The 23,559-nt window shown below is 39.0% G+C and overlaps 2 protein-coding genes across 2 annotated transcripts; both read right to left on the bottom strand.

Annotated features, from left to right (window-relative positions):
* Window positions 1-9,320: 9,320 nt before the first annotated feature.
* Window positions 9,321-10,262, bottom strand: LOC110925269 (putative F-box protein At5g55150). Its single transcript, XM_022169229.1, has one exon. It carries the CDS (start codon window positions 10,260-10,262, stop codon window positions 9,321-9,323), a length of 942 nt encoding a protein of 313 aa, XP_022024921.1.
* Window positions 10,263-13,732: 3,470 nt separating this feature from the next.
* Window positions 13,733-15,105, bottom strand: LOC110925267. Its single transcript, XM_022169228.1, has 2 exons — window positions 14,928-15,105; window positions 13,733-14,859 (listed from the first exon to the last, which is right to left on the bottom strand). The coding sequence occupies exons 1-2, from the start codon at window positions 15,103-15,105 to the stop codon at window positions 13,733-13,735; spliced, it is 1,305 nt and encodes a 434-aa protein (XP_022024920.1).
* Between the last annotated feature and the right edge of the window lie 8,454 nt (window positions 15,106-23,559).

Here is a 23,559-nt window from a genome sequence, read left to right as displayed (position 1 = left end):
TATCCAACACCTGATCGACCACCTTTTTTATTAACTCAGACTCATGATCAGTGTCAGATGATGTAAACGTGACGTCAATGTTTTCTGGTAACCCATCAGTTGTTTCAGATTTTAGCTTAATATTGACTGCCTTTTTGACTTGCTCCTCATTTGGTTTTCTAGGCGAATACGTTCCCATATTGGAGAAGGAGACTCATTGCACTAGACACTCTGTTTCTTACCAGTATCCTTCTTCTCCTTTGGCTTCTTTTGATCATCTTTAAACGCTTCAAAACCTGCAACAGTTGGATAAATTCGGTCAATCAAATAATCAGAACTAGAATAGCTTAGCAACAATCGTCTAATTCTTTCATTTTCAATCTTTTCTGTCTCCAACTCCTGCTTCAACTTGGCACACTCTTCAATGTAATGATTTATGGCTTTTTGCTTTTCCATCATTGTAGCATTCATCATAGTCAAGGTATCCTCTCTCTCAGAATTCGTCTTTTGAAGACCATTTACTATTCTGTTCAACACGTCATACGACTCTTTCACATAATTCAGATTGAACAATAAATTTTCTTTCATCTTTTCAAACTCATTCAATTTCTCATCTTTTGTTGCACATTCTTTGCAAGTCTCCAAACACATTTGACACGATTTGACGACTTCAACAATCTTTTCGACTTCAACCACTTTTTCAACTTCAACTACCTGTTCTGTAGTTTTAATTTCTTCACTCTGTTCAACAATCTTTTCCTGAACAACACTTTCTTTTTTCTTCATCTGTTCTTTTGTTGCTCGTTTCTTCTTCAGCTTTTCCAAGCGATCTGCAAAATAAAATTGAAAACTTTCAGGAGATAGATAAGTTTTTGCAACATTAATATGCCTTTCTTCCTCATCATCACCACTGTCATCAGTTGGTTTGATCAAAATCTATTGTTTTCTAAGAACTATCATCTGAAGAACCAGAATCAGATGGTGTTTAATCAAAAATAGTTGCTCTTTCTGAACTTTCATCTGATGAAACAAATTCTTCTTCTTGATTCTTCACATTAACACCAACCACATTCATCCATTCTGTAAAACAAATCTGGTTCTTTTACAATTTTAGCAATGAAAGCTTTAAATTCCCCATTCTCATCCACAAACTGATCCCAACTAAATCCTGGAGCCAGTTTCTCATCATCTTGATCAATGATGCCAAAATAAGCTTTCTTATTTGCATCTTCGATCATTTTCCTATGTGCAGTTTGTGATTCCTTTTGTTGATGTGGTTGATGAGCAACCTTTTGATATATTGCTTTTCGATAGTAATCATCTTTTCCAAAAGGATTCTTTGCTCCACTAGCTTCTGGATTTTTGCATTCTCTCTTGAAATGGCCTTTCTCCCTGCATCGAAAACAAGTCACTTTAGATTTATCAAAACCCAAAGTAGAAACGTGTGCATCCAAAAAATTATTTCTTCCTGTAATCATTTTAAACTTTTCTGCTCTCCTCAAGATACTCGCTAAGCACCACTTTATATCCATAAGCTCCATCTCTTCAGCATCTATCTGATCGTAATCCTCTTTCGTCAGCATAGGATTTCCGATCCTACCAGCAACCAATCCTTCATAAGATTGCAACACAGTAGCAAGTAACGCCATGTGATCTTTAGCAACTTCTTCGGAGAAACTTTGACCACTCGGAAGATTCAAAGCAATGTTGCATTGTAACACAAAACCATTTCCATTCTTTGTTCCTTGAGATTGATAACTTGACGCTGAAACATTTGGAGTAATATTTGGATACGAAGAGAATCTACTGTTACTATTTGAACTTTGATTCACTGATGTGGGTGAATTCTCTGCACTAAAAGCAGTTTGAATTTTCGGACTTGTTTCAAACTCCGGAACACTCCCTTTGTAATACATCTTTACGTCTTGTTGACCACTAGGATTGTTCATTTTTTCAATCTTTTGCTGTTCCAAATCTTGACCTTCAATCTTTTCAATGAACTCAAAAATTGTCAGCTCATCATAACTTCCAGTATTCTTCAATATCATCAAAAATGTACCCCATTCTTTTTGAGGTAAAGAATCTGCTAATTTGTCGACCCATTCTTCTCGTTCTTTAGTAATACCTAACAAATTCATTGAGCGAACTAAGTGACAATATCTCTCGATCAGCTTCTTAGTACCTTCACCTGGAAAACTTTTAAACAAATCAAATTCTTTCTTTAACAATGATTTCTTACTCCTAATCATCTTCTCACTTCCTTTATATTTAGTTTTAAGTGCTTCCCAAATTGATTTTGAAGTATTATCATGTTGAAGCGATATGAAGATGTCTTCTTACACGGCTTGTTGGAGTAAACTAATCATCATTTTCTCTGCTTTGTACACTTCTCGTTCTTGATCTGTGAATTGAAAAATAGTTTTTTCAGTTTCCAATTCTGTGCGTGGTTTAACATACTTTTTCTCAATGCACTCCCACGATCTTAAATGATTTGCTTGGACCCAATTCTCAAACCGGTCCTTCCAACCATCATACTCTTCAATGCTCATTAGCTTCGGGGGTTTTTGTAGAGTTCCGGTTTCGTTTTCCATGTTCATGCTTTGAGTAATGGCAGCCGAAGTAGTCGGAGAAGTGGCAAACGCGTTGTAAAATTCTTCGTCAGACATTTTCAAACGGAATTAAGTTCTTCAAACAGAAATTCCCAAGTGAGATTATCTTCCAAGCGAAACTACCTGCACACCAAAACTTTCAAACGGAATTAAATGTTTCAAACGAAATTACCAAACGAAATTAAGTAATTCCGTGCGGAATTACTCAGTTTCACGCGGAATTAGATTTGAAACGAGAATACTCAAACGAGATTCTAATTCCGTGCGAAATTATAATTATTTCAAACGAAATTATGCAGAACTTGTAATTCCGTTCGGAATTAAGGTGCACTCCCAAGCGGAATTTAGGATGATGTCATCATTTTCGAACAGAATCTCAAACGAAATTACAAATATTATTAGTTTTAGATTGAATTATGGTCCAATTCTTTCAAGGATTCTTTAAAACACTGTTTTACTTGTAATATGTGAAATTCAGAGCATTTTAATCGTGAAAACTTGTTCAATTTAGAAAAGAAGGTGTAGAAGTAAGAAAATGAGATGAAATCAGGCTGAAATCTGCAGAACTCCTCCTCCTGAGCTCTGATACCAATTGTAGGATCGTTGTCGGACCCGAAACGAGTCAATCAGAGGCGTTCTACTCAAAATGAAAGGCGGAAACAGACATAATGAGGTTGATTCAGCAAGATATCACTTTAAACTATCTTGTATATTGATCTGATAACAATTACAGAGCTAAAGACACTTCGACAGAGCTTCGCCATCGGAAACACTCAAATTAATTTCATACCAAATGACACAGAAAGACAACTATATATAGGTGGACTAATTCCGCATGAAACTCACTCACACGAGATTACATTCAAGAGATATTATAATTCAAGCGAAATTACCATGTAATTCCGTGCGGAATTACATGTTGCCTCTTCAAGCGGAATTAGGTCATTCATGCGGAATTAACTTTATGATATGATTTCTCGATCTTCGTGCCATGTGTAATGCAAGACTCGATATAAGACGAAGTCGACAGATGTATGCACCAACATCTAGGATGATGTCATCATGGGGTTCTTATGAACTTCATGTTTTGGCTTCAATCCACCGAGAACAACTTAGATCAGAACGACTTCCACATGAATAAACAAAGATCTTGCATAGATCTGAACATATTCATGGTGAAAAGAATTGAAAGATGGTTTTCTAACTTTCTTTCAACTCTTTTACACTCAATGCACTCAAAGCCGATGGAATCAGAGCTTGTTTTGATCTTCTACTCCTTCTTAGTGTTGTGTCGGTTCAAGATCTGTGTTCTGTTAAAGAGACAACCGACCTCGGGTTAAACACGAACCACCGTCTCGATCAGTTGACCAACCGGACTAGGGTGATTCCTGTCCGATCGGATCACCTAAGTATTGATGAAATTCTGTTGTTTGGCACGTGGTCATACCGTCTCAAGAAAACCACAAAGCTATCAAAACGACTAAGTATCAAAGACGATCAGGCCGCCGTGACGGATTGTGGTTCGATCGGATTGCCATCCGATCGGACAGCCGTCCGATCGGCTTGCAATTGGTTTCAAACACTTCAACTTTTATTTCAACTTTTCAAAGTTATAAACGTCGAACGGATTGCCGTCCGATCGGATTGCCATCCGATCGAATGACCATCCGACCATGTGACGTTTGGACTTCAACACTTAAACATTTCTCAACATGTTCAATACATGATCAGTGATCAACGGGTTGCCACCCGATCGGATTGCTATCCGATCGAGTGACAAACTGCTGTGAACTTGTTCTCACTAGGTGTCCTACTAATCGGATTGTCACCCGATCGAACCGCCGTCCGATCGATCGACCTGAAGGGTAGAGATACTTCTCTGTTTTCAAAATACTACAACGAAAACTTCAAAAGACAAACCATCATACACAAACACATCCTCACCAAACGAGATGACAATCCAATCGTATGGCCATCCGATCGGATGACCATCCGACCCTTGGTATTATTGCACCGTTTTACGCGCCGCTTATCGTTTATGCTATCGTTAACTGTTCAGGCTAATCTCTCTCAGCGCTCCCTTCAATCCAATAGCGTGTTTACTTGTTAAACACAATCTGTGAGTATACTCGATCCCTTTTTGCTTTACGCACTTTTGGGTGTTACATATGTTATCTATATTCAAATCACAATCGACACACAACGCAAACACTGTTTATACGCTAACCGCTATTGCATGTTATACGTGACTCGATGAATGCTTGTTTGTTATGTTTACACATTGATTGTTGTCTACCTGCCTTAGCAATGATAGTACTATAGTTTGGACTCAGCACCTATCGTGGACAGGGGTTGTTAAGGATATTACTTCATGTGTTCGCAGTGGTGAACATGTGTTGCGCACTCGTTACTCGCAGTCAAATCGCAGTCATTGGTATTGATAGAATCTTTGTCGATAACTTACACGCTTCACATTATACGTTGTACATGCTGGTTATGCGTAAACGATTTCGAACTCTATTTATGCTATTATCAAACTTGTATGCTCACCTTTACACTATTTGTATTGACCTTTATTTTAACGTATATGACAGTTGTTTAAGATGCTAGCTGCTAGGATGCTTGCTGTGTGGAACCAAGTTAGGAAAAGTCTAGAAACAAACGAACAATTTATTTATATTTGAAATCTGAGTTGTCGGAACAAATTAATTGTCTGTGAGATGCAATGTCTGTAATTAACTTATTTGCTGAGTATGTTATGGTATGGGACTTAACTTAAATATTTGGTAAAATTAGTTGTTATGGATTTCTCCTGGACAATATGTTTCGCTCAGTGCCACGCCCCGATGATTCCGCCATCGGTTGGGGTGTGACACTTGTAGCAGATCTATCGAATATGTGTGAAAGAGTAGACACGTGGATACCCAATTCTGGTGCTACCGCGCACATGACTGTTGATTCTTCTATTGTCTTTGATGCTGCTCCCAACACCGGCTCTGAGCGAGTCATTGTAAGCAATGATATGGCTCTTACTATTTCTCACATTAGCACTGCCTTGCTTCATTTATCTGATCATACTCTTATTCTTGGACATGTTCTTGTGGTTCCTGGCTTAGCCAAGAACCTTTTATTGATCACACAGTTAGTGATTAATCATCCTATAGTTGTTGTTTTCTTATATCTTGGTCTCTCCATTCAGACACTTGATGGACAGCTCCTTCATTACTCGCGTGGTAGTCCGCATCAGCTATATTCACTTGTTGCTTTCACTTTAGTTTATCGTGAGACTTGGCATTCTCGATTGGGTCACCCGTCTGATGATGTTTTGTATAGATGTTCGTTTTTACATTTGACAAACAAAACCCAACACACACATTGTACTGCTTGAAGTGTTTCGAAATCGAATAGATTGTCGTTTACATCAGTTGTATCCCATTTTACTTCACTTTTACATATTATACACTGTGACATTTGGGTGCCTCACCTGTTATGTCTAGAGACAGATACCAGTATTTCATTACTTTCATTAATGATTTAGTCGATTTACATGGATGTATCATTTGACTTGTTATTCTCAAGCGGTTGATTGCTTTTGGCATTTCAAACTGCTAGTAGAGAATCTATTCTCATATACCATCAAGTATCTTCAGTGTGATGGTGCTCCTAAGCTCATTCGTGGCTCTATGGCTCATTTTATTTCGGACTCTGGCATTGCTTATCGCATTTCATGTCCGTATACTCCCCAACAGAATGGGGTTGCTGAGAGGAAAAACCGCCATCTTTCTGAGGTAGCTCGAGCTTTATTGTTTCATGCTTCGTTACCAAATAAATTCTGGTATGATGCATATGCCACTATTGCATTTCTTATTAACCGGTTACCATCATCGGTTCTTCATCACTCATCTCTTTACGAGGTTCTATTTGGATCTCATCCCGGTTACTCTCTTCTTTGTACTTTTGGGTGGTTGTGCTATCCGTTTCTTGGTAACACACGAGCGGATAAACTCTCACCTAAATCTCTTCCGTGCATTTTTGTTGGCTTTGCACTTTCTCATCTTGGATATCTTTGTTATGATCCTCATACGTCTCGCACGTCTACATCTCGTCATGTGAGATTTCATGAGACGATCTTTGATCCTCTAGGGAGTTCTACTACTCCCATAGCTTCTTCAGATTCTATTCATTTCTTCATTTCTCCTCCTTCGTTGTCGACTTCTATTTCTTCTTGTTGATCCCAGATGATGATGTTCTTTGACTAAATTTGGCAATAGATTTCAACAAGTATGGAAATAATGTGTGGATATGGAAATCAAACTTTCAAGAAACACAACTTACAGAATTTTAAAGTTTATATCACTTTGGAAAAACAAAGTTTACAAGGTGATTGTGAGATTATTGACTATTACAATTGACTGCTCAAAGAATTCTGTAATGAAGGGTAATTGAGTTTTTGTTGTATGTATTGAATGCTTGCCTTAACTCATTTATCCTTCGGTGGTGACATCTCTATTTATATAGAGTCTTGGTCATGAATAAATATTTGTTTTTTTTCTTACACTTGCTCTGCATAAAGTAGCTTTTTGGCATATTCATTGAATCCATAGAGGTCAACTTGCTACTTTACAAATGTGGCAGGGCCTTATCTCTTAGACAAGTTGGCTCATCAGAATTTCTGATGGCCTTCTTACCAGAATTCTGTTGAAATGATAATCAGAATTTCTGATGATCAGATGTTACCAGATTCTGATGATAAATACCAGATTTATCATCAGACTCATCAGAATGGTCTCTTCTGATCGTCTTTCTTTTTCTATGATCAGGATCTTTGTTAGATTTGTCTTTCTTTCTTTTCTTGTCCTGTTATCTTAATTTTTCCTTTTTGTTGATCTTCTTGACTTTATCTTCGGCATATGATCAGATTGATCATATTTTTCTTCAATACTTACAAATAATTTCCTAACGACTTCCCCCCTAAGTATTGTAAAAAAATAAACTACTCATACTCAAATAACATAAGGTGAATTCAAACTACAGAAATTCAAAGATTGACAAAAACATTGTTCAAGTAACATAAACAAATTGTTTTCCAATCATTGGTTAATCTGGTATAGATCTCCATCTTTCAACTTCTTCTTGCAGTCAATCATTTTGTTGCATTCTTTGTACATCTTCTTGTATCAGGTTATTACTTGAACCCAATCATCAATGATGACTTCAATATCTGCTCTCAGCTCCTCTTTGTCATGTCCCTTCAGCTTGAGCTGCTCCTGCTTCTTGTTCATGCAGTCTTTAATGTATTTAAGAGTCTGATTAGAGTACCTGCATATTTCTTTAACTCTAAAGAGAGCTTTCATATTTCTTTAACTCTGAAGATGGGGGCATAACAAATATATAAGTTGGAATAATGATTGTCCACCACCTATTACCGTTGTCCACCATGAATTAAGAAAAGTATCAGAGACAAGCGATGTGTACCTAGACCAGACGAAGGGAAGTCCTGATTGAAGATAGTTGGAAGTGCGAGCCAGATTGTCGATTGCCTGAAGGAGGGGGCGAATGGATTAAGAATTAGGGAAACAAGTGAAATGTAAATATGTGAATGTGATTTAGAATTAAGGATTACTTCGATTCTAATAATAGGTCTTGGTCTTGGAGATTGAAGAGGAGTCCTTTAATCTCTACTGAGGTGGCTGAAATGTTTGTTCTTCTTAACTTGATCCAGAATGTCGTTTTTCAGATGCTAAAGATGAGTGGGTTTGGGTTGAGGACCCGTCTAGGAAGTTTTCGGTTGCCTCTATGAAGAAAGTGTAATTTAGGGTGTCGAGTTCAACTGCTACTTTTATTATGGATCGGAACAACTCAGTTCCAAAGAAAATCAATGTTTTTGTGTGGACGGCAGAGATGGATAGACTTCCGACACGGGAGTTCTTGTTCATCACAACATCCAGATCAAGACTATTTTGTGTGGTCTTTGTGAGGATGTTGTCAAAAATGCCTGCCATTTGTTTACCTCTTGTCATATTGCCACTTTGGTTTGGCAAGACATAAGTTCTTGGTGCCATGCCCCCCACCCTTGCTTTTTCGATCGATGACCTGCCTAGCCTTCACAAATCAACCCCCTTATGCAGCAAGAACGAAAGAAGGTGCTTCAAGGTATTATCATGACCGGTTATTAGTGTACATGGAAAGCGAGGAAACATGCCATCTTCTCATATATTGCCCCCAACGGTGCCTAAGGGGATGGAGGATATTTAATCCTTGGGATTTATTTGGATTAAAGTAGGTCTTCGTTTAAATATTTGATTTCGAAAGATTGATGTAGATTTTCTTTTTGAGTTGTTGTCGAGCCATGGCAGCTAGCGTCTTGCTAGTTTTTTTACTTTTTCAATGAGTTTTTGTGGTTAGGAATAAAAAAGCTAGCTCTAAATAAACTTGTCTGATTTTCATTAAATAAAATAAAATAAAATTTCAAAACTAGATTTAAAGTTATTGTAACCATTCAGGTGTTTATAAAATTTCTACTTTGTCCTTAGAAAAACTTAATCAAGTGTCTGCATGTAGATGCAAATGAATAAATAAATAGTGTTTGGATTCAACAATTTAACTCATCGATAGCATAATTGTCACCCATAATCGTAAGTAAACATTGTTATGCTATTTTTTCACCAAACAAACATCTTTCGATAAGCTTATACAAGTAACCTAATAGACATTATTTGCACCCTTAAACAACTACTTAATTCCCTTAATTATAGGAAGGGTGCTTGTTTGAAGCCATAAAGGAGGACTAGACCGGAAAACCGACTCTTGTGACTCGAAGAGGGTTTCAATTCTACCGTTAAACATATGATATATTCCGACATCTCCTCCACCACCCTCCGGTAGACCGCGGTATGGTTCATAAAGATCATCTGTGAAGTAAATACAATCCGGCTTCACACCTTCGCCACCATCGATAGCAAACGAAGAGTTGAACCCTACAAAGACCGCTTTGCCCCCCAAACTCGTGATTTTCGACCACTTTCTATCGTCTAACCCAAACACAAAACATTGAAACCTACTAGTCCTATACGGTCCATAACGCCCATACTCATCATCATGTTTCTTGAAATAGTAACGTTCACGCGTAACCATCAGCAAACTGTCACACCCCCACTCGAGTAAATACGCCCACGGAACACACGAGCACTCAAACTCTTTTCCTGGGAACGTTGTCACTCGAGACAACGTTTTAGGACACAAAACATCATTAGTTACGTCACATTCGTAGATTGCTCCCATGGTGGCCACTACATAGAGCCGTTTTCGCGCTCCATGATACGAGATATCGAACAGATGTCCTTCCCAACCGTTGATTCGGGTGCACGAAACATCTCTGGGGTGGCAAAACCCGATAGTTCTCCCCCAAATGATGATAACACGAAACGAGGGGTCTGATGACAAAGGGTTTGGTGATGTAAACACAACTTTTCTCATGCTAAACAAGTAGTACATCCATTCATCTTGATCAAAGTATAACTCATCAAACATATACAGGCGTCGGAGATCGATTTGAGCACGAGTAAGCGGGTTAACAAGCTTGGTATAAAACTCTTGTTCCCCGGTTGTTAGCAGCCACCCGTGAGTCGACACACATCGCTGTCGTTGCGCCTCTGGTAGTGGCAGCTTACGCATGGTACCGCCGTTGGATAGAAGAACGAACCTACGCGCAGTTCGTCTTCATCTGTGTTGGATTCTGCAAGCATCAACATGGGCAACCGAGAAGGAAGATGTTCCAACATGGTTTTGGTTATAGTGGCAGAAGACTTCCATGAAGTGCAAACACAAAGAAAGTTGATAGAATCTTCATAGAAATCTAACTTTCCGGAGATGTTGTTGAGAATCTCCGGCAGAAGGTCCGACCAAGTGGTCATTGTACAACAAAAGTCAGAAACGGTTGGAGTGTACGTAATCTATTGGTTGTTGAGTTATTAAGAGATAACGTTATTACATGTGTTTGGTACATGACGACGACGTATCTGGTCTGGATATTGGGTTAGATGCAGAAAGGTATATATGTTAAATCGAACCATCGTTTTTCTGATCGGACGTATGAACATTCACGTTGGAAAGTGGGCCCAAACACTCTTATCCGTACCTTGAATATCCAAGCTTTCTGTGTTGTCGGAACTTTGAACATTTTAACTTTTTTTTTTTTTTAAAATTATACTTCATTAAAACAAACCTTCGACTCAAACGGGGAAAACAGCAATCAAACACAGGCACCGCTGACCCAAACGGGCAAAAGGCAACAAATTACAACATGTACATCAGGTATTTACACCAGTTAGTATATATCAACATCAATGTTTATGTACATACTTGATCATATCATAAACAAGTTTGAGTTTGAGCTTATATTGAAACTCATTTAACAAACAAACTTGAATCCTAAATACACATATTTAGCTTATCTAGCCTTCCAAACATAAACAAGTTTATTATTTGGAAATACATATATAAAAACTAGGTTATAACCCCGTGTATTACACGGGTCGAATAAAATGAATTTTATATACTAAATAATAAAACAATATATCTTTAAAAACCTCCTTTATTGCACGGGTTCAATAAATACAATCTTATATATTAAATAATAAAAGTTATATCTATAACAACCATATTGTACACGGGTTGAATAAATGTAATATTGTTTAACAAATAATAAAATAATACATCTTTAAAAAACCTAATTTATTACACGGGTTGAATAAATGTGATTTTATATACCAAATAATAAAAAAGTTACATATTTAAAAATATGTATATTACACGGGTTGAATAAATTTAATTTTCTATACTAAATAATAAAATATATATATCCTTAAAAAAACTCCGTGTATTGTACGAATTGAATAAATATAATTTTATATATCAAATAATAAAAAGTTGTATCTTAAAAAACCTCATGTATTACACAGGTCGAATAAATGTAATTTTATATAGTAAATAATAAAAAAGGTATATCTTTAAAAAACCATGTGTATTACACGGGTTTAATAAATCTAATTTTATATACCAATAATAAAAAAGTCATATATTTCAATATACTAATGGATAATACTCGATACGCGATGGATATGATGATTGTGAAGATCGTTCTTGAAAAAAAAAAAAGATATGTTATTCAAGAAGCAAATCAGCATATATTTAAGTGATAAAATGTCGGTACCAATTCCAACAAATTGATTTATAAATTATGTTATAAAATTGATATAATATTTTTTTAGTAATGAAAATAAAAATATTTCATATATTAATACAAAGTTTGGTTTTCGTGATAAATAATTTTTTTTATTTAAAAATATCTTAAATTAACAATTTAAATTTTAGAATGGGGGCCAAAAGGGTTAGAAAAAAAGACGTTGGGGTACAAAAGGGTTAGAAAAAAAGACGTTGAGGACTTAGATGTTAAAAAATTACTTTTGGGCTAAAAGAGTAAAAGTGATATAACCACAGGGACTAAAATGGTAATTTACTCTAATATCAAATTAGATAACTAAGTTTGAATTTGAAGTAAATAGATAAATATAAAAGTAATAATTAAACTAAATAATATTTAGTAGGAGAATTATCTATAATTAATTAGAAGAGATTAAACTAAAATAATAATTATCTATAAGAGATGACCTAATATGATGACAAGTGTTCCTAAAGTGGTTTCTTTTATTATATAGATAGATTATAATTATAGGGGAAGGTTCAAATGAAAACCACTAGTTATTGTGAAAACTCGAAAACTAATTAAAAAAACCAAAATAACATACAAAAAAAAATTTTTATTTATTTTTTTTTGCAAACCAAATTTCGCAGGTTTTTTTTAAATAAAAAAAAATTTCAAAAAAAAAAAAATTTGTGTAGTGCACATGTGTAATGTGTGTAATAATATTATACATGTGTATGTGTACTACACATGTGTATTATTACACATGTGTACTACACAAAATTTTTTTTTTTTTTGAAAAAAAGTTTTTTTATATATATAAAAACCAGCGATTTTTATAAAAAAAATTGAAAAAAAAAATTTGTGTGTTTTTTAGGCTTTGTTTAGTTAGTTTTTGAATTTTCACAATAAAAGTGGTTTTCATTTGAACCATCCCCTATAATTATAATATATTATATATAAACATTATATATGTATAAACGTTATAGTTATTGATATATAAATAAAAATAATTAAAGAATTAATGTTTAGCGCATCAGCGAAACTCCAGCTCGAGCTCATTAACGTTACACAAGTCGGGCTTGTCCCACCTCGTTTGAAACCCAAAGCGACACATCACGTAACGGTATCTCACCACCTTGCCACCCTTTTAGGGTCTCCTCCACCCTGTCGGCGTGCTTTTACCGCACACTGATTTTTAAGACGGCAGTTTGGATAGGTAGTGATTATTGTCACTCATAGATCGGTAAGGCTTGTCTCAAAGATGTGCAGTAAGCGGAGATGAGCGGTAGTTGGGGATGTTACTAATTTTTTACTACAAGTCTACAACTAGAACTTTGTAATCTAAACAACTTACAATCAAATAAGTTTTTTTTAGCTATTTGGCCATTACTAACCTTCAAAGACCAATCTACCACAATCTTTCATGACTACTATACCACCAAGATGAAATCAAACAGTCATTCTACACTCGTGTCAACAAAAATCGATTGGTTTTCTTTCCAACTCGGTAATCTCAATACCAGATCATGCCATAAGTTACCCGTATACGATTCCCATAAACCAACCATGCCAGAAAACTTCACCAAATCTTGCTCCACGTGCTCGCCACAAATGCCACTCTGAAAGATTGTTTCCACTAGATGTTGATCCTTTAGACTAGTGGGTATGGTGAGGTCCTTCCCCACGAGGATGGGCCGCCACCTAGGCGCCACATCACTGGCTCATGGGGATGGGCCTCTTTCACTTTTGAGGGGGGTGGAGGATGGGGCCCCACCTTAATATTTTATAATTTCCTAATTTTTTTTATTAACTTAATAAATACAACATAACACAACATGAATAAATTCATTTCATAACATAAAAAAAATTACATTTCTAAAAATAAAAATAAAAACATTTCCGAAAAAAAAATTACATTTCCTAAAAATAAAAAATTACACTACTCGTCTTCGTCTCCGTCTCCGTCACCGTCCCCGATGTTAACGTTGTTCCAAATATGTTCTACCAAATCCTGTTGAAGGTTTGCATGCGTGAAGTCGTTGGTTAGCGAGAACGAGTTTAAATCCTGTTGTGGCGGATCTACTGGGACAGTATTCCCGATAGATGCATTCTCATCATACTCACAAATCGCCCGACCTTCGTTTTCAATAATCATGTTATGGAGCAAAATGGAAGCGTACATACAAAGCCGCAACCTCTTCGGTATGAACGCACGTGCCGGTTGTTGAAGGACGGCCCATTTTTTTTGTAAGACACCAAAAGCACGTTCGATGTCTTTTCTTGCAGCTTCTTGACGCTTGGCGAATTTTTTCCTTTTTTCGTCCTCGGGATATGGAATAGTCTTTACAATTGTAGACCAAGACGGATATATCCCATCAGCAAGATAATACCCACGTCTATACTCAACCCCAGAAACTGTAAAACGGGTGTCCGGACCGGTTCCATTAACGACATCAGTAAAGATCGCCGATTGGTATAACACGTTGAGGTCGTTGAGTGAACCAGGGTGACCAAAGAAAGAATGGTATATCCACAAATCTTGTGATGCCACGGCTTCAAGTATCACGGTTGGATGGCCGTGATCACATCGCGTATATTGGTCGCGCCACGCAGTCGGACAGTTATGCCACGCCCAATGCATACAATCAATACTACCAAGCATTCCTGGAAACCCGTGCCGTGCTTCATGAGCTTGGTACAACTGCTGAACATCATACGAGTTTGGTTTACGCAAATATTTTTTGCTATACAGTTTCACCACATTATAGCAAAACCGATACAAGCATTCCCGCGTAGTTCTTGCCGACATTTGTAAATACTCGTCCAAAGCGTCAGCCACTGTCCCGTACGCCAGTTGGCGAATGGCCGTAGTACACTTTTGTAACGTGGTGAACCCTTCATAATTTCGAGCATCAGGTCGTTGCGTGAAAAACGGGTCTAGCCCCGCCAAATCATTAGCAATCCGTGTGAATAACCGGCGACTCATTCGGAACCTGCGTCTGAAAATCTCGTCATTGTAAAGTGGTTCATCCGAAAAATAATCGTTCACCAATTTCTCGTGCGCTCCTGTCGTAAAAAATATATAAATACGAGGAAATAAGGAATAAGGATAATAAATTTTTTTAATGATAAACCTTGGCGGTCTATGTTAATCCGTATTCGTCTGGTAATAACGTTTTTAGACGAGACGTCTTCCTCTTCCTCTTCCTCTTCCTCTTCAATAAGAATCTGCCCCGCCTGTAGCACAGCGTTTGCGAAAAACATATCCTCTTCGTCATCCGAAGACGAGGGCCACCAAGAATTAGATGGCATTGTGGATGAAAAGATAATTTTTTTTATAAAAGTGGGGAGAAAATGGTATAAAAGTGAGAGGGTTTTGGGTTGAAAGTGGGGAAAATATGGTGAAAATAGGTGTGTTTTATATAAAAAAGGATTTTTTTTAATTAATATAGCCGTTCAACGGCTACTTTTTGAATTAGTAGGCCCGTCCTCCCCGGCTGTGGGGAGTCGACTTTGCCGAGCCGAGCCCAGGGGGCGGTGTGGGGGACCGGCGCCGGTCCTAGCCGGGCCTCAGCCGGCCCCCATACCCTTTAGTCTTAGAAGTTCTAGCTTCAAAAGCCGAATATTCTCCTGCTGTGACGCAGAAACCGACACAATTTTAGTAGGCTCAGTTTTTTTTTTTTTTTTTTTAACGGCCAACATAAATTTTATTAATTCAACTAGCCAGAAGCTAGACACCAAATTTACAACTCAAATACACCAAAAGACCAACCGGTCAAAACCAAAACAAAAACCAGACTACACGAGGATCCAAAATTACATTTCAAACATAATACGTCACAAACCAATGGAAAAAACACGCCAGTCATTCCAGGACCAATGCGAGGATCTCGAGCGATTTTTTATCCAGTGGTATGACATTGACTTGGACTCTTCAACCACCTTTGAGATACTAGGAGCCGCCTGCCTGAAAATAACCTCATTACGCATTCTCCAAACGCTCCAAATCACAACCTGAACAATGGCATTTAGCACCTTCTTTTTCTTATTACTTCCTTGCATATATAAATGAGAATCCAATAAATCTTTAAGGCAGAACGCCATAATGGGAGGGATCTTGCACCACTGCGCCATAACAAGCCAGATGGACTGAGTGAATTGGCACGAAACGAAAAGGTGTTCACTAGACTCCTCGTAATCGCCACAAAAGATACATCTAGTATCTCCAATATTAATGTTCCTACAAGCCAAGGAAAGTCTAGTCGGAAGACGTTCCGCTAACGCCCGCCAAGAGACAACACCAACCTTTTTTGGCACAAGATTATTCCATAAAAATAAGTTAGCCGGAACAGACCTGGTTGCCGCCGCCGCTACCCGTTTAATGCTAGCCACCGAGAACGTTTCAACATGATCATGATTCCAAACCCATTTGTCCGGACCTTCACGGACCCCAAAATCACTCAAAAGAAGAGTCAAATCCGTCAATTCAGCTTCCTCAGCTGCAGATAGTGAAGGCCGACTCCAAAACCACGACAGAATTACAGTGCTATCCCCCCACGATACCCGGTCAGAAATGGAACAAAGTTTATCCTTTTCTAATGCAAATAGAAGTGGAAAACTAATAGAAAGCGGTTGAGGACTAATCCAAAAATCGATCCAGAATGCTTATTTGGATCCACAACCCACTCTACACCATATTGACTCCATCAGATTAATACCCACTCGGATAAGCGGATCACGAATGCTGACAATTTGCTTCCAAGGACCTGCCAAAGAAACTTTAGCTGGAATCGAAGACCAAGATCTACTATTATGATGTACTGCCCATACTACTCTCCGCCATAAACCTTCCTTATCCGTTTTGAACCTCCACCACCATTTTGACAACAGCGCGAGATTAGAATCCCAAAGAGAACCGAATCCTAGGCCCCCATATTCAATTGGAGCCGAAACCTTTTCCCAAGCCATCCAACTCATATAAGAGTTTTCATCCACTCCACCCCAAAAGAAAACCCTCCGCATCCGTTCCAATATCTCAATAACTTTTGCTGGAGCTTTGTATAATGAAAAGAAATAAGTGGGCAATGAGTTCAGGACCGATTTGAGTAACGTTATTCTGCCACCATATGACAGGTTTTTAGCTTTCCAAATTGACAGTCTATGTTTAAAAACATCTATGACCGACTTCCAGTTACGAATTAGATTCATGTTGGCCCCTACCACGAAACCCAAATGTTTAAAGGGAAAAGACCCTCTTTTACAAGACAGAACATCCGCCAATTGTTGCACTTCTACTTCTGCAACCCCAATCCCGAACATAGAGCATTTAGCAAGGTTAACCTTTAACCCCGAGACCAAGTGAAAACATCTCAATATCCTACGTAAATTTACGGCATTTTCGCTCAACCATTCACCCAGAAAAACAACATCATCAGCGTAAATAAGATGAGATAATACCGGGCCAGCAGACGTACACCGAAGACCTTTGAAAATATCTTCCGACACTGCCTTCTTCATGATCCCCGTGAGAGCTTCCATGGCTAAAACGAACAAGAATGGAGACAGAGGGTCACCTTGACGTAAACCACGAGAGCATACAAATTCCATAGTTGGTGAACCGTTCACCAAAACCGATGCTCTAGAAGAGATGAGGGTCGCGATAATCCACCCTCTCCAACGATCAGGGAAATTCATTTGAGCCAAAATAGCATCCAAAAACTTCCAATTTAGAGAATCATATGCTTTATTAATATCAATCTTAAAAAGAATACCAGTTTTCTTAGCTTTTTTCATCCAGGCAATAGTTTCGTTTAGTATCAAAGGACCATCCGAAATATTCCTCCCGACTAAGAATGCCGATTGTTCCTCCGAGACCAACTTTCCTATCACTTTCCTTAGCCAGTTCACCAAAACCTTGGAAATAGCTTTATTAATTACTCCGATCAAGCTAATAGGGCGAAAATTAGATGGATCCACAGGGTCTTTTATTTTTGGAATCAAGGCGATAAATGAAGACGTACAACACCTGCTGATGGCACCCTTAACGAAAAACTCCTGGAATAATCTAATGAAATCCCCTTGAAAAAGATCCCAATTCTTTTTAATGAACAGAAAATTAAAACCATCTGGGCCTGGGGCCCGGTCCCCAACACAACCCCAGATAGCTTCTTTTATTTCGACTACTGAAAATGGTTCAACCAGAGAATCAGCGTCAACAGACGAGAGAGAAACCAAATTAGGACATATTATATTTGGCCGAGAATCCATTGGTTCGACGAACTGTTTCGAGAAGAAATCCAAAAAGGCTTCTTTTATCTCCACCGGATTAGTAACCCAAGCTCCATTCACCATAAGACCATTGATACGGTTATTACTGACATTGGAGTTAATGAGGTTATGAAAAAAAGCAGTATTTTCATCCCCATCTATGGCCCACCTAGCCCGGGATTTTTGCTTGGCATCAGCAGCCTTCCTACGGTCCGCTTCCAACACTATGTTGATACATTCAGCCCTTTCAGACAATTCTCTTTCCTCCAAGACTCTTTCTTCAGCCATCCTTTCCAGAATACGAATACGATTCTTCTTATCCAAGTAAATTCCTTCAGTTTTATCACGTTCGACCTTTAACCAAGCCTTGATAGTATTTTTAAGCCATCTCAACTTCACCGATAATGCCATATCCGCGGGCCCATTAAAAGCAAAACTATAACATAATTAATTTACTAGTTCCACAAAACCCGGTAGCTCCATCCAAGAATTAAAACACCGAAACGGAATGTGGCCAAAATCTGATGGTATAGTGGACAATAGAATCGGCCGTTAATCCGAAACATCCCGATTAAGGGTTAGAACCGACGCCGTCGGCCATCGCTCCATAAAGCCAAGACAAACAAGGTACCGATCCAGCTTGCTCAACTTATCCCCCCCGATCCGAAATGTATGTAAATTTACCACCCCCCCCCCCATATTGAATTCGCAGAGGCCAGCCGATAAGATAAATTGATTGAATGCCTCCGCGTTGGATGCTATATTCGGAATTAAACCTCTCCGATACATCCCTAACTTCATTGAAGTCCCCCATGAAAACCCACAATCCTTGTATAGAATTCTTTAAAACCAGTAACCTGACCCATAAGTTCCTTCTAGTTGACGCGTCATTAGGCGCATAGACATTCACCAAATTAATCCGAACACCTAACTGAATCAAGGTCCCAGACAGGACCAAAAAATATCGATCTTTAATGACATTATCACAAGAAAACAAACCCGGGTTCCAGAGACAAGCGAGACCCCCTGATCTGCCCTCCGAATTAATACTCTCCAAGTTATACGCCGATCTTGTCACACCCCCAAAATCCACGCGCGGAGTACCACCGCTTGGGAGCGTGACATGACCAGGATCAAGCCACCAATCATATCAAACATAGCATTTAATAATAAAAGTAATTAATGTAAATCATCATGACATGATTGATGTTTCAAAACCAAACATCGTTTAAATAGCGGAAGCATAGTAATGTAACTCAAAATAGTTATAAGTTCAGATAAAATTTACGATCCGAATCCCACAACGACCTGCTCCTCCCTGTGCAAGCTCCATAATGTACCTAAGGTCCTGCAAGGCATGCAGCAAATAATCAACAACTAGTTGAGCGAGTTCACAGAAAGTAAGTTCATAACATAGTGCATAAGTATAACTAGTGGGGCTTCCCATACTAGTGTGTACTAAAGGTGGGGGCTTCCCAAACCTTGTGTTCATATTACTGGTGGGGGCTTCCCATGTTTATCCTGGCTAATGAGGGCTTCTCATTAACGGTACTTACTAGACTAACTTCCGACCATGTGTTCTTCTTTACTGAGAACAGGAAAACGTACAGGGTCACGTAGGCTTTACGTGACGTGCCCTTCCCCGAGGACATGGTACGCGTGGGGGCTACGTAGGCTTTACGCAGCGTGGCCTTCCGACCTGGAAGCCAGTGGATGGTATTGGGTTACGTAGGCTTTACGTAACGTGTCCTCCCGACCCGGGAGACAAATGGCAAATGATCTGGGTTACGTAGGCTTTATGTAACGTGTCCTGACTAACCTGAGGACGATGGTCTATAGTCTATAGAATGCGTAAGTACGAGTAACTCTTTTAACAATAACATATCCAACCCAATTCCCAACCCGGGAATCCCATGCCTTGGCTGTGTGAACTCACCTTGGTTTGCTCGGCAGATACACAAGGAGTACAGTTAAGCTAGTAAGTGGTCAACCACGTCCTATCATGGTTATTATACAAGTCAGGTTCGTATATAGCACGTATATAGCATCACATATAGTCATGGCAACCACGTACACGTATCAGCAATTGGATAAACAATCTAAGTGTTCGGCCCGATCATAACCCGGCCCAATTATACAATTCCAATCATAAAGGTCTCGGCCCAAATAATATAAGCAGTCCAATAACAATCAGTCATAAGTCCAATTAGCAGTCAATCGCATAAATCCAGTTATTTGGCCCAATTGATTGGGCCCGTGACAATGTAGGCCCAAAACAGTGTGCATGTAAATGGTCTCGAGTCGCAACAGAGATTACGAGTCGCAACTGAGGGTTTCGAGTTGGCAAGGTCCGGTTACGAGTCGTAACGGGACTCGCAACCCCGGTCTCGGCTTGTCATGGCCTGGTTACGAGTCGCAACTGGACTCGCAACCATGGTTTCGGTTCATGCTGTTGTGGTCTCGAGTGGTGTACCGACTCGCAATCCGAGTCGCAACCAGATGTGTAACAGTTTTCCATAATTTCCTTAATTATCAGCAACGTTTATTCCGCAAAATTAGCAAACAGATCAAACAGTTTCGGAAATAGATCAATCATAGAAATCATCAATTCAATATCCCGTTCAAAACATATTCATACGTGTTCATCTCCATCATTCAGAACATCATCTCGGCAATTCAATCAGTAATCAGTCTATAAACATCATTAACTTATGAACCGTATCATCATACTAACATGCCACTTAAAACACATGTGCAAACAGAATCATCACAGCCGGTTACAAACATCAATTCGGACCAAATAACAAATCACTCATGCAACCTATTTCGTATGTAATCATGATCACCATTCACCGAAGTCGATTAACAAGAACACAATCAACATGTGGCAAAACCCTATATTATCATGCGAGGCTATTATATCACACACCAAACAATAATACATCAAACACTAACCGGTTACAAGTAAAGGAAAGTGGTGAAGGTGAGGCTGCCCTTGGTTCCGGTCGAGAGAAAGAGAGTGTGTGTGTTCTTGATTGCAAGATTTCTGAAAACTAAAACCCTAATGACATGTGGGTATGTATACGTATGAAGGGAAGTGGGCCGAAACCCCACATGGGCTACCTCAAGGTCTCGAGTCCAACCATATGGACCGAGTGGGTTTGTGAAATCAAGTGGGTGTTGTGCGTTTTTGGGCCGTTCATAACATATATACACACATAATGCACATTCATAACATAGCATTCATTAAATCCAACACATAATTCAGTTCTCGTAAGCACGTAACGTTACATCACAGTAAGTCTAAAGTTCGAGTTGTCACATTATCCCCAACTAATTGGAAATTTCGTCCCGAAATTTGGTATGCACTCACTGAGGAAGCTAGGTAAGTTCAATCGTTCACTGGTTTTCCTGGGGTGTCACATCCTCCCCCCGTAACGTGTCCTCCCGACCCGGGAGACAAATGGCAAATGATCTGGGTTACGTAGGCTTTACGTAACGTGTCCTGACTAACCTGAGGACGATGGTCTATAGTCTAGAGAATGCGTAAGTACGAGTAACTCTTTTAACAATAACATATCCAACCCAATTCCCAACCTGGGAATCCCATGCCTTGGCTGTGTGAACTCACCTTGGTTTGCTCGGCAGATACACAAGGAGTACAGTTAAGCTAGTAAGTGGTCAACCACGTCCTATCATGGTTATTATACAAGTCAGGTTCGTATATAGCACGTATATAGCATCACATATAGTCATGGCAACCACGTACACGTATCAGCAATTGGATAAACAATCTAAGTGTTCGGCCCAATCATAACCCGGCCCAATTATACAAGTCCAATCATAAAGGTCTCGGCCCAAATAATATAAGCAGTCCAATAACAATCAGTCATAAGTCCAATTAGCAGTCAATCGCATAAATCCAGTTATTTGGCCCAATTGATTGGGCCCGTGACAATGTAGGCCCAAAACAGTGTGCATGTAAATGGTCTCGAGTCGCAACAGAGATTACGAGTCGCAACTGAGGGTTTCGAGTTGGCAAGGTCCGGTTACGAGTCGTAACGGGACTCGCAACCCCGGTCTCGGCTTGTCATGGCCTGGTTACGAGTCGCAACTGGACTCGCAACCATGGTTTCGGTTCATGCTGTTGTGGTCTCGAGTGGTGTACCGACTCGCAATCCGAGTCGCAACCAAATGTGTAACAGTTTTCCATAATTTCCTTAATTATCAGCAACGTTTATTCCGCAAAATTAGCAAACAGATCAAACAGTTTCGGAAATAGATCAATCATAGAAATCATCAATTCAATATCCCGTTCAAAACATATTCATACGTGTTCATCTCCATCATTCAGAACATCATCTCGGCAATTCAATCAGTAATCAGTCTATAAACATCATTAACTTATGAACCGTATCATCATACTAACATGCCACTTAAAACACATGTGCAAACAGAATCATCACAGCCAGTTACAAACATCAATTCGGACCAAATAACAAATCACTCATGCAACCTATTTCGTATGTAATCATGATCACCATTCACCGAAGTCGATTAACAAGAACACAATCAACATGTGGCAAAACCCTATATTATCATGCGAGGCTATTATATCACACACCAAACAATAATACATCAAACACTAACCGGTTACAAGTAAAGGAAAGTGGTGAAGGTGAGGCTGCCCTTGGTTCCGGTCGAGAGAAAGAGAGTGTGTGTGTTCTTGATTGCAAGATTTCTGAAAACTAAAACCCTAATGACATGTGGGTATGTATACGTATGAAGGGAAGTGGGCCGAAACCCCACATGGGCTACCTCAAGGTCTCGAGTCCAACCATATGGACCGAGTGGGTTTGTGAAATCAAGTGGGTGTTGTGCGTTTTTGGGCCGTTCATAACATATATACACACATAATGCACATTCATAACATAGCATTCATTAAATCCAACACATAATTTAGTTCTCGTAAGCACGTAACGTTACATCACAGTAAGTCTAAAGTTCGAGTTGTCACATTATCCCCAACTAATTGGAAATTTCGTCCCGAAATTTGGTATGCACTCACTGAGGAAGCTAGGTAAGTTCAATCGTTCACTGGTTTTCCTGGGGTGTCACATCCTCCCCCCGTTGATCTGGAATTTCGTCCCGAAATTCCGAAGTAGTAGCTTCAGTCTCAGTAGTGGTTGCATTGGTTTCGAATAACTGGGGGTACTTTTCTGTCATCCTGTCTTCGCGTTCCCAGGTGTACTCTGGGCCACGTTTGGAGTTCCAACGAACTCGGACAAGAGGGATTCTCTTGTGTTTGAGGACCTTCACATCCCGGTCCGTGATTTCCACTGGTTCCTCGACGAACTGCAACCGCTCGTCGATAGTGAGTTCTTCGAAAGGAATGATGAGGTTTTCATCAGATAGGCACTTCTTTAAGTTCGATACATGAAAGACATTGTGAACTGCCCCGAGTTCAGTTGGTAGGTTCAACTTGTATGCTACTTTGCC

The sequence above is a fragment of the Helianthus annuus genome, chromosome 17 (genome assembly GCF_002127325.2).
Source record: "Helianthus annuus cultivar XRQ/B chromosome 17, HanXRQr2.0-SUNRISE, whole genome shotgun sequence".
NCBI classification, from domain to species: Eukaryota; Viridiplantae; Streptophyta; class Magnoliopsida; order Asterales; family Asteraceae; genus Helianthus; species Helianthus annuus.
This window is presented reverse-complemented; position numbering and strand designations above follow the sequence as displayed.